The 12,817-nt window shown below is 39.9% G+C and overlaps 1 protein-coding gene and 1 non-coding gene across 6 annotated transcripts in view; one reads left to right on the top strand and one right to left on the bottom strand.

Annotated features, from left to right (window-relative positions):
- Positions 1–12,817, bottom strand: part of ATP1B3 (ATPase Na+/K+ transporting subunit beta 3) — a 47,820-nt gene that overhangs the window by 14,525 nt on the left and 20,478 nt on the right. For 3 of the 5 annotated variants that reach the window (XM_050778134.1, XM_050778138.1, XM_050778137.1), the window contains exons 2-3: positions 7,426–7,554; positions 4,788–4,895 (exon numbers count right to left, since the gene is read on the bottom strand). In XM_050778134.1, coding sequence (XP_050634091.1) covers positions 4,788–4,895; positions 7,426–7,554 — 237 coding nt within the window. Of the gene's footprint in view, positions 1–4,787; positions 4,896–7,425; positions 7,555–7,748; positions 8,250–8,917; positions 9,010–12,817 lie in introns of those variants that run through there. The other 2 variants (XM_050778136.1, XM_050778135.1) reach the window with 2 other exon arrangements.
- Positions 8,141–8,247, top strand: LOC126949415 (U6 spliceosomal RNA). The gene has a single exon (XR_007723721.1). It is a non-coding gene; the product is annotated as a U6 spliceosomal RNA (small nuclear RNA).

Raw genomic sequence — 12,817 nt, 5'->3', positions numbered from 1 at the left:
AGACTCTGCTGGTTTAGGTCAGTTCATCAGTGACCTTTCGTATTTTTTTTCATTATGCTGACTTCCACTTCCATACTATTAAGTGTAAGGAACTGTATGACGACCAGTTAGATTATGCAGAAGGCATGATGGGAACACAGAAAGGTCACTGAACCCAGAGTAACCAAAGAGCCCTATGCATCTGAAGAAAGCCTAAAATAAGAAAGACCAAAGCCTAAGTGCAATGGCTCATGCCTGAAATCCCAGCACTTTGGGAGGCTGAGATGGGCAGATTACTTGAGGCCAGGAGTTCGAGGCCAGCCTGGCCAACATGGTGAAACCCTGTCTCTACTAAAAATACCAAAATTAGTCAGGTGTGGTGGCGCAAGCCTGTAATCCTAGCTGCTTGGAAGGCTGAGGCATGAGGGTCACTTGAACCCAGGAGGTGAGGTTGCAGTGAGCTGAGATCAAGCCACTGCACTCCAGCCTGGGCAACAGAGTAAGACTGTCTCAATGAAGGAAAAAAAAAAAAAAAAAAAGACCAAGATAACAGGAGGAATGAATGACCCTAAAGGAAAGAGATAATTGGAACAAAATAAAACTTTAGGTTCAATTAGTATCTGCAGGAAAAAAACAGAGAACACATTATGTTTTAACCAGATATAGTATCTTTCAAACATGAAAAAGGAGCACATAAGGATCAACAGCAGTTGAATGTTTTAAGAAACAAAAAAAGAGTTGAAAATTAAAGTAAATCCCCCAGAAAGTCTAATTAAGTCAAAACAAAATAAGAGAAAAACAAGAGGTCTAAGACACAACAAACAGAATAGTTCTAGAAAGAGAAAACCAGAAAATTGAGTTGAAGAAATTATCAAAGTGTTACCAGAGGATAATTTCCCTGAACTGAAGAACTTAAGTCTTCATCCTGAGAGACCTGCAATCAAGTCTCAGCAAAATATTTTAGAGACAGAGATCCAGACAGAAATTTTAGAACCCAAAAGAGACAGAGAAAATTGAAAAAGAAAATGAAAAACTTTCAGAAGAAAAAAGGCAAATACAAAGAACTGAGTTCTACATGGAGGTACACTAGCAAATATAAAGGCAGAAACAAGACATTTTCCGAAATAAAAGGGTCCAAATTTACATTTCTGGTGTCTTTTCTTATAAAACTACCTGAGAATGTACTCCATCAAAACTAAGGAATAAATTAAGAGGGAAAAAAAAAAAAGGGCAGGGCAAGAGCCAAGAAACAGTGGGTCCAACAAAAGAAAGTGGCAAAAGGAAGTTCCCCAAAGGACAGTTGGGAGTAAAAGGCTGATGTAGAAATAGTACACACTGCAGCAGGAGGGAAAGGGCTCCAGGAAGTAGTTTTCCAGAAAAAAGAGACTCAAGAAAATACCTCAAATGATAGTTTACAAATAAGGAAGTCAGAAGAGAGTATCTACAGATGATAGAAGAAGATATAAAGACCAGGTATAAAAAAGCAACCAATAATGAAACTGAAAAAGTAATCAATTAAGAAAGGGAGGAAGGTCTGAGACATGTGAACTAAGTAAAGAAAATGTATAAAAGTGATAATAAAGTGATAATGCATAGAAGTAAAAAATCAAGAACCAGCAGGAAAAGTGTAATATTTATAGATACAGAAGGAAAACACCGTAAGAAAAAGTTCAGAAGCATGAAATTATTCCCTACCAAAAATATATCTAGAGGCCAGGTGCAGTAGCTCATGCCTGTAATCCCAGCACTTTGGGAGGCCAAGGTGGGTGGATCACTTGAGGCCAAGAGTTCAAGACCAGCCTGGGCAACATAGTGAGACCCCATCTCTACAAAAAATTTAAAAATTTGCCAGGTGTGATGATGTGAGCCTGTAGTCTTAACTACTCAAGAGGCTGAGACAGGAGGATCACTTGAGCCCAGGAGACTGAGGCTACAGTGAGCTGTGATTATGCCACTGGGTGACAGAGAGAGACCCCATCTCAGACAAATAGACAAAGGAAAGAAAGAGAAAAGAAACGTGTCCAGAATCAGACTATTTTTCACAAACTCCATTGCTCTCTCCCTTGCCAAGCCACTGTCTCCACTTACCTGGATTACTGTAAGAGCCTAACTAGCTTCCTCAATTCCCCCTTCTAGTCTAGTTTCAAAGAGCTGCTTGTAGGAGCCTTTAAAAATCCGAATTAGATGATGTTATTATTCACTGCTTAAAATTCCCCATCATGGACTCTGTAAAAGCCAAAGAACTTAACAACGGGTTCTAAGGACCTACAGTCTGGACCTCCTTTAACTCCCTAACCTCAATCTCCTACTACTCTCCCCTAGCTCACTCTATTCACCCCCTCTTGCTTCCTTGATGAATGTTCAACACATCAGCACCATAAGCCTCAGGGCCTTTGCATCTACTGCTTCTGCTGCTGGACATTTCCATGCCTACTTCTTTCACCTCCTTCTGCTCTTCCCTCAAGGTTCCCTTTCAATAAGGCTTTCCTAGACCACTCTGCATGTAAAACCACAATCCTTCCCAACTTACCCTATCTCCTTTTTCTGCTTTATTTTCCCCCTCAAGACGTATTATCTTCTAATTCACCACGAGACTAAGCTCCAGAAAGACAGGAATTTTTCTTCTATTCATTGTTGGAACCCAAATGAGTGCCTGCCACAAAGCAGGCCCTCAAAAAATATGTGAATAAATTAATAGGACTTCTGCTAGAAGGGAGGAGGGCGGGGAACACTTCACTGCAGACCTTTTTAGCTATTAAACCATGGATAATACTTTCACAAAAGTCTTTTTTAAATAATACATATTTAACTGTCAAGGAAAAGAGATTAGGAAGATAGTAGATAATGTGGGATCAAAAGCAGCTTTTGGTTTAAGATAGGAGAGAGTTGAAGATTTTTTTCAAGTTGATAGGAAGGATCCAATAAAGACAGAAAGGCTAAATACACACAAGAAGAGAGAGTACATAGTATGTTTCTTAGACATTGAGAGGATGAGATCCAAAGCAGGAATGACACAGGTGGCCTCAAGTGAGAGGAAGGGCAGCCCCCGATCAGAGCAGGAGGAATGTGACATAAAATGGCTGCCATTGTAGATCTGTTTTACTGGTAATGGGGAAACTGGAGGAGCTCCCATCTGAGTTCTTCTATTATCTCTTGAAGCAAGAAATCAGGTTATATGAAGAGAGTGAGTTATAAGGAAAAAGGTAAGGGGTTAAAGGCTTGAAAGTTGGAAATAATCCTTTCAGAGAATTATCCAGAGAAATTCCATAGGATTACCAAGCAGTGAAGCAAGTCCATTTGAGGGAGGTGCTCAAATACTCACAGTGCTAATTAGTCCTGCTCAGTATCTGCTCAGGGGCAGGGGCACAGAAGGATGAGCTACATCCAGTAATTATATGGCTTTATCCAGGAGTGGGGTTCTGCCACAGGGTGTGACATGAAGACTGACAGGTCTGGGATTTCAGAGCACCAGTAAAAGTAAAAATGAAATACAAGCCATGGAACTAAGCTACATAAAAGGGAAGATGGGGTGGGAGATGAGACAAGGTAATGTTCTAGGGAGCAGTTGCAGTTGTGTGTGGCTGAGGAAGAGATGAGCTGATCACGAACCAGCAGGCCAGGGTGTTCGATGATTATTCATGTGACTGTTAACACCATTCACATAAATGGCTGGGCCAAACAAAACAGGAAGAAAAGCTGGGCTAGGATGGCTATCAAACAACGTTACAAACTGGTAACTTTGAAAAACTGATGTACTAAAAATCAGACACAGACATAACTTTAAAATAATAAACCATTTCCCATCCCCGACACAAACACTACATTGGATGCAAAAGATCCAAGTCCTCAGAGGAACTATTTCATACAATATAGATTTGCTCTATTAATTAAAATATTTAGTTTTAATGCAGAATAAATGTTACATCTCAAGAAACTTAGTGTACTTATTAAAGGCAGAAAAATCAAATCTACTGCCCATTAGTAAGCCCCTGTGTCTTTCTATAGTTAGAACAGTCTCACAAGTAATTATAAAATGCACTTGCTCAGTTGTCTGTTTAACAGAAGGAAATAAAAGGTAATACACATTCTTTCACATGCTGTGTTTTTTTTTTTGAGACGGAGTCTCGCTCTGTCGCCCAGGCTGGAGTACAGTGGTGCAATCTTGGCTCACTGCATCGTCCGCCTCCTGCGTTCACGCCATTCTCCTCCCTCAGCCTCCCGAGTAGCTGGGACTACAGGCACCTGCCACCTTGCCGGCTAATTTTTTGTATTTTCAGTAGAGACGGTTTTTCACCGTGTTAGCCAGGATGGTCTCGATCTTCTGACCTCATGATCCACCCACCTCAGCCTCCCAAAGTGCTGGGATTACAGGTGTGAGCCACCGCACCCGGCCCAAAAGGTAATACACATTCTAAGAATGATGTCTCTAAATGTAATCACAAACTTGGTACTTTTTTTTTTTTGAGACAGAGTTTTGCTCTTGTTGCCCAGGCTGGAGTAAAGTGGCGCGAACTCGGCTCACTGCAACCTCTGCTTCCCAGGTTCAAGCGATTCTTCTGCCTCAGCCTCCCGAGTAGCTGGAATTACAGGCGCATGCCACCACAGCCAGCTAACTTTGTATATTTAGTAGAGACGGGGTTTCACCACGTTAGCCAGGCCGGTCTCAGACTCCTGACCTCAGGTGATCTGCCCGCCTTGGCTTCCCAAAGTGCTGGGATTACAGGTGTGAGTCACCGAGCCCGCCCCACAATTTGGTACTAATTTCTATAATTAAAATCTCTGACCTTACTCTAAGAAAACATACTCACGTTTTAGAAACTTCTTAAGGTCTTCAATGTACCCTGCATAAGAAGTTGGATCAGACCTACTGAATGTATATTCCAATGCAGTCACTGGTTTTGGAAAAACCATAAGTCCTATAAAGAGATAAAAGGGAGAGATTATCAAATTTCCTTCTCTTCTTTTCCTTACTCTTATCTCTAAAAAGCAGATCTCAGCAAATTACATGGAAAATTGTGTTGACAGTATGCTGAAACCATCAAGAACTTCCCAATTCTAATTATGAAGGCACAGACATCTAAAATTAAAAAGAATTCAAACCTTCAAAACTATCTCAGACATTACCGATTAGAAACCATCCCTAAATTTGATTATCTACAGTTAATTATAATCTTCCTTTTTAAAAGATGCAATTTTACTTTGAACTTTCTATATTCATTTTTAAAAAATCAAATAACATTTTTAGGTTTTGTCAATGTGCCATTAATACAAAGAAAAAAATTTTAGCAAATCAAAACCTAAGTACTTGTGTCATTTAAATTACAACTGTATGGAAACATTCATAAGACAGCTAACTCCTTTTCAGTGAACAACGTCTATGCATTTTAAACTTTATGGCAAATATTCTTCCTTCAATAGCAGATATTGCTCTGTAATCAAAATGTGGTTTTCACATACTGAATTTGGAGTATAACCACCAACAATTCCTATCAGAAGTCGACGCCCATGTAATACAGACCACGCTGCTTAAGCTTACTAATGAAGAAAAGGCAAGTAGATTTATCGGTAAGAAACAATCAGGCTTCCAACTTTAATATAAGCTTTCCTTGTTTAAAAAGCATTAGACCAGCTGGGTGCAGTGGCTCACGCCTATAATCCCAGCACTTTGGGAGGCCGAGGCGGGCAGATCACTTGAGGTCAGGAGGTTGAGACCAGCCTGGACAACATAGTGAAACCCCGTCTCTACTAAAAATACAAAAATTAGGCGGGTGTGGTGGCGCATGCCTGTAGTCCCAGTTACTTGGGAGGCTGAGGCAGGAGAATGGCTTGAACCCGGGAGGCAGAGGTTCCAGTGAGCTGAGATCGTGCCATTGCACTCCAGCCTGGGCGACAGAGCGAGAGTCCATCTCAAAAAAACAAAACAAACAAACAAAAAACACGAAAAAACAAAACAAAAAGCATTAGATCTAGATTATTAATTCAACCTTGCACATAGGCTTTAAAACAATCCTAAAATTTTCTCTAGTCTTCAAACATTCCCATACTTAATATATCACACATGTACATATAATACATATTATATGTATATAATATACAACACATACATATTATATATGTATTGCATGTACACATGTGCTATATTAAATATGGAAATGTTTAATATATCCCATATGTAATATATACATATGTACATGTGTATGCATGTATATATATTTATTTAAACTAACGATACTTTAAGTACTAAAATAATCGACAAGTTTAAGAAACTCAGTTTAAAACTGTACTTAAAAATATTTAACACATATACTTACATATTTCATGCAATTATAAACAGAGTTCAGTGGTTTTGAAATAGATGAGACTATGTTCAATGGTAAGTCACATCACTTAAATAGCAAGTAAAGAATAATCTTAGAATTAGTCTAAGGTAGAAAAAAAACAGGACTACAATGAGAGATGAGGGAAAAGTAGCATCGGAGCTAATCTCTGACCCTTGCTCCAATACACTAAGAGTTTTAAAAGAGTTATTCAGGATATTTAGACTAAGATTAGGTGTAAACAAAAGAAATCATTAGAAAAAATTGTTCTTCTAGGAAAAAAAACGGTTGAGGAAATTAGTTCAGTTTGGCTGGTGATACAGCTCAGAAGTCTATACAGTGAGCAAGGATCTAGATAAGGGTGCTTCCATCTCGGCATTATTGGCATTTTGGGCTAATTCTCTGTTGTGGGGGTTGTCCTATGCACTGTAGGATGTTTAGCAACATCCCTGGCCTCTACTCACAGTACGCTCTCCAGCTGTAACAACCAAAAATATTTCCAGATGCTGCCATATGACCCAGTGGTTGAAAACCGCTGCTCTAGAGAGAAACCTGCTAGACTCCCACCTTCCTGGCCTGATTCCCCACTCTCCTGCCCTCTAAATCCCGCTCCTCTAGGACTGAACCTTCTTCTCTAGGTAGAACCTTCCTTTCTCTGTCATCTCTAGCAGTTAGTTTACAGTTTTTCGAATTACAGACACTGAAGTTCTGCACATTACTATTTCTTACTTTTCTAAGAATTACCAGCATCTGAGGACAAGGGTCATGTCCAATCACCAAGGGAGAGCTGGCATTTAAAGACTGTTTAGGCCGGGTGTGGTGGCTCACCCCTGTAATCCCAGCACTTTGGGAGGCTGAGGTGGGTGGATCACCTGAGGTCAGGAGTTCGAGACCAGCCTGGCCAACGTGGTGAAACCCCTTCTCTACTAAAAACACAAAATTAGCCAGGCGTGGTGGTGCATGTCTGTAATCCCAGCTACCTGGGAGGCTGAGGCAGGACAATCGCTTGAACCCAGGAGGCGGAGGTTGCAGTGAGCCGAGATCATACCATTGCACTCCAGCCTGGACAACAAGAGCAAAACTCTGTCTCAAAAAAAAAAAAAAAAAGTCATAACGGCAAGATAATTACCTGGGCTAGGAATCTGGTCACGGTATTTCGGAACCTCATCATTGAGAGTCTGAAGCATAACCCACATCGTGAATGAGAAGAGTGCAGCCAGGAACCCATAAAAAACTAGGTAGAAGAGTAAGATCAAACCTGTAAAAGAAAATAAAATGTATGAAATGTGCACGCATGTGTGTGTATATACATGTTTGGCCAGGTTAAAGAACAAACCAACTATTCTTGCAAGGGTATGATCCCAAGCTTTGCCATGCACATAGCCAAATATCCTCATATTCAGGACACATAAATTTGCCCAAGCAAGGGGTATTTCAGCAGGCAGCACCCACCCATCCCATGATCCCTCCTTTCCTCTGGTATTTCCAAGTTAAAGCAGCTTCCACCATTCATACTCTGGTTCAAAATCAAAGCTTTAAAATTCCAGCACATAGGGGAATGTTTCCCAAAATGAAGTTGATGCCCTCTAAAAAGATAAAAGATGGTTTTAGGTAAACAAAACCCCCAATATTTACATGTTCCTTTAAGTGGCAAATATAAAAGAATTAGTACATGAAACCCATATTTCACAGACAGTAATTATTTGCTTAAATTTAAATTTTAAAAAGTGAGTTGATGGCTCACACCTGTAATCCCAGCACTTCGAGAGGCTGAGATGGGAGGGTCGCCTGAGCCCAGGAGTTGGGACCAGGCCAGGCAACACTTTGTCTTTACAAAAAATTAAGTGCTCACTTAGGCAGCACATATACTAACAGCGGAACGATACAGAGAAGATTAGCACGGCCCTCGTGCCAGGATGACATGCAAATTTGTGAGTCGTTCCATATTTTAAAATTTTACATATATATATTTTAAAAACTGAGTTCATTGAAAGAATATCAGGAAATATGCGGAGAAGGCAAACTCATGAAGATAGCATTCAATGAATAAAGTTTAGGACACACTGGTCAAATGGAAGGGCTCGTGCAGAAGTGAAAAAAGAACAAGGCCAGAAACAAGCCCTCTGATCAACGGAATTTCACAGCTCTACTGCCAAGCACAATGCAAGATTTGGGATACACACGTTTCAACATTAAGGGCTTAATCTTTTTCCTTTCACAATTTGGGAACACTAAGATAGATCTATCCTGAACCAGTGACTTATTTTGGGAACACTTAAAATCAATTATTTTTCTCAAATGTCTATATTCAAAGTTCTAACACCAGAAGTGGCTGCCGACAAGTATATTAGAATACATTGGTAAAGTCACTTGTATTTCAATGTTTAAAAACTGATCAAAGATTTCTGTAATAATACATTTCTGAATATATTCTTTCCCGCCCCCCAGGGAGTGGTTCCACAACCTTCTTCTGATTCTCAAAACACCCCATGACCCCAAAACAGATTGTACTGAAAGCCAGGTAACTTTTATTTCTCAACTGCATGGCAGGAATCTCCCCCAGCCCCAAGCAATTTCATTTTATAATTTAGACTAGCATTCTACCCCTCCCCCACAATTACCAGGTGGCCAAAATAAGGATGGAGAGGACAGAAGAGAGGAGAACAGGATGTCACCTTCAGACAGCATCACTTCCCTACCACATACTGCGATCCTGTTGCAGAAAAAGAAAAGGAAGACCAATCTCAAAGAAGTAATCAGTTTGCTATAGAGGGAAATGAAATACACAGAAAGCCCACAGGCCAGTTTAATAAGATACTGATCTTATTAAAGATAAGATCTTATTAAAGATCTTATAAGATCTTTGAGATCCAGGTATTTGCAGGAATGAAGGGATAAAATCCTCTACACCAGGGATGACAGAAACATAAATGTAATGAGTGTGGCTGTATTCCAATAAAGTTTTGCTTACAAAAATAGGCAGATTGGGGCCACAGTAGTTTGTTGACCCATGCAGTTGACACTAAAGTGGAGATGTCTGAAACAAAAGTGCTAAGAGTTTATTTAGCAGTGTTTTTAAGTCATCTTAAAATATTCTTATCACAATACTGTTTTGAACATTTTGATTTTAAATTTCTAGGAAAATAATGTAAATTATATTTACAAAATAGTTACAAAGCAAACAAATATATAGCAGATATGAACAAACTGTCTCCAAATCTGCTTTTTAAAGAACTATTACACAATGAAAATAATGAGTATAAAGAATTACGTTCATACAATATGTACACAAATTAATAGCTATGTCCCAAATCTAATGCCATATACTAGTGGCCATTAGAAACAAGTAAAAAAGTTATTTCCAGCACTAAAGTGAATTTTCCTTACTTGAACAAGATCCTTCTGCCAAGAACCAAACCTAATTTTTAAAAACTTAAACTAGTTAGTCTCACATATAAATATGATACTTTATCAACTACCTCTTCCCCCACTAAGAGAAAAAATACCAGAAAATAAAAACAGAAGTTGTAAATTGCTACTCTTACCCAGGTGTAAAATGTCAGTTAAGTTACTCACTCAGATGTAGTTTGCTGATGGGGATCTAAAGGGTGGCGTCCTAACTTGGTCATGGATAGTGTTCATGGAACCTGTTCAATGTGCCATGCCCGCCTCAGTGCTACTTGATGTAAGCAGAAAACAGCAAACACAGCCTAAATAGTGCCTATCATATTACTAATGTTCCCTAGTTAGTTTAAAATCTTTCAAGAAATTTCCTTAAGTCATTATCCAACTAAAGAAACTAACATGGGCCAGGCACAGTGGCTCACGCCTGTAATCCCAGCACTTTGGGGGGCCAAGGTGGGCAGATCAGTTGAGGTCAGGAGTTCAAGACCAGCCTAGCCAACATGGTGAAACCCCGTCTCTACTAAAAATACAAAAAATTAGCTGGACATGGTGGTGCATGCCTACAGTCCCAGCTACTTGGGAGGCTGAGGTGGGATGATCACTTGAGCCCGGAAGGCAGAGGCTGCAGTGTACTAAAAATTATGCCACTGCACTCCAGCCTGGGCGACAGAATGAGACTCCATCTCAAAAACCAAACTAAACAAAAACAAACTAACTCACATGGACTTAAATGATGAAGAAACATCAGTATTTTATTTATTTGAGATGGAGTTTCACTCTTGTTGCCCAGGATGGAGTGCAGTGGTACAATCTTGGCTCACTGTGACCTCTGCCTCCCGGTTCAAGTGATTCTCCTGCTTCAGCCTCCCAAGTAGCTGGGATTTACAGGCGCCTGCCACCGCTCCTGGCTAATTTTTGTATTTTTAGAAGAGACGGGGTTTCACCATGTTGGCCATGGCCAGGCTGGTCTCAAACTCCTGACCTCAAGTGATCCACCCAGCTTGTCCTCCCTAAGTTTTAAAAGTTCTTTATATATAGGTGCAAGCCCCTTATCAAATATATAATGTGCAATTATTTTCTCCCATTCCACGAGTTATCCTTTTACTTTCGTAATAATGTTATTTAAGCAAAAAAGCTATTAATTTTGATGAAGTACCACTTACCTATTTTTTCTTTGGTTGCTTGTGCTTTTAGTGGCATATCTAAAATAACACTGACTAATCCAAGGTCATAAAGACTTGCGTCTATGTTTACTTCTAAGAATTTCATAAATTAGCTCTCAAGTTTGGGTCTTTTATCCATTTTGAGTTAATTTTTGTATACAGTTTAAGGTAGGGGTCCACCTTCATTGTTCTGCATGGAAATATCCAGTTGTCCCAGTACTGTTTAAAAAACCATTTGTTGGCCAGGCACAGTGGCTCATGCCTATAATCCCAGCACTTTGAGAGGCCAAAGCAAGCAGATCACCTGAGGTCAGGAGTTCAAGACCAGACTGGCCAACATGGTGAAAACTGGTCTCTACTAAAAATATGAAAATTAGCTGGGCGTGGTGGCATGCACCTGTAATCCTAGCTACTAGGGAAGCTGAGGTGGGAGAATCGCTTGAGTCCGGGAGGGCAGAGATTGCAGTGAGCCAAGATTGTGCCATTGCACTCCAGTCTGGGTGACAGAGTGAGACTCTGTCTCAAAACAAAAAACAAAAACCGAAACCCAATGAACATGTACTGTTTTAATAAAATGTATGCAGATATATGTATGTATACACACATTCTCACATTTTATATAATTAAAATTATTGTAATATAAAAAGATTAAACAAGATTAAATAACCTGCCTAAGATTAACCTACCAGTAAAAGAAACAGACCAGTATCTCTCCATGTGGTACCTTACCTGGCCTGTTGCTCCATGTGGTACCTTACCTGGCCTGCTCTCCCAGGGAGTCTCAAGCTCTATTGTCTTTTCTAATTAAAACTCCCATTCTCTAAATAAAAATGTCTCATTCAAATAGTCTGTGTTATTCAGGGTGATAGACACTCACATGTGAATAATATCTGCTGCTTCTCTACAAGAGTTCAGTTATTACAAATGACAGACACGTAAACAATGAATTATAGATACTGGATGCTAGGAAAAAAACAGAAAAAGAATCCTCTCTAGCACGGAGAGGAAGAAAAGGGACATCAGAGAAGGCCACCCAGAAATAAGGTAGTTGGTTCACCAAAGATGGAGAGGAGGGAGCTCTGGGTCAAAGACTAGGTTATGAGATGCAGTACCAGAGCAGGAGCAGTCAGATGAGCACAGCTTTGCTTCTCTCAGTATGCATGAGTCCCTGGTGCCAAGCAACTAGGAACAGTAGCAGCAGCATCTGCTTGAAGTAGGAACAGGGAGCTTGGGTGCTTGGGCTGAAAAAGTGGGCAATGTTCTGAAAGGGTTGGTGAAAGGTTAAAGGAGCAGACAGCCTCCACACCCAGGCTGCTCTTGGCTCTACAGGCTACCTCCATCCCCGAATGTTGTAACAGGAAAGTCTAAACACACAGAAGAGGAGCACAAAACCAGTTATTATCACACATTCAAGATACAACTAATCCATAAAGAAAAGTACGAAACTCAACGAAGACAGCAATACCTGAAAACACTGGGCCGTATCAGCAAATAGAACAAAGAAAAATAAGCATAATTAAAACCGTAGAAGGTGAAGGATAATTTTCAAAAATCAGGTATCATATTCTGATTATTGAAATAAAAAACTTAGTAGAGAAGCTTAACTGAAGAAGAATCAAACTACAGAAGAACCCAGACAGTTACTAAAATGAAAAAGCAAACCAAAGACTGGGAAAAAATATTTGCAAAACATAAAATAAATGCCTCACTCTTATCTAGAATATACAAAGAACTTTTACAACAAAACATATTATTTTATTTTAGAGACAGGGTCTCGTTCTGCTGCCCAAGCTGGAGTGCAGTGGCACAATCACAGCTCACTGCAGCCTCAAACTCCTGGGCTCAAGCAATCGTCCTGCCCCAGCCTCCCCAGTAGCTAGGACTATAGGCACATACCACCATGCCCAGCTAATTAAAAACAAATTCTTCTTCTGTAGAGAAGGGGGGGTCTTT

Source organism: Macaca thibetana, chromosome 2 (genome assembly GCF_024542745.1).
Source record: "Macaca thibetana thibetana isolate TM-01 chromosome 2, ASM2454274v1, whole genome shotgun sequence".
Classification (NCBI taxonomy): domain Eukaryota; kingdom Metazoa; phylum Chordata; class Mammalia; order Primates; family Cercopithecidae; genus Macaca; species Macaca thibetana.
The sequence above is the reverse complement of the archived record's forward strand: the minus strand, read 5'-3'. Positions and strand labels throughout refer to the sequence as shown.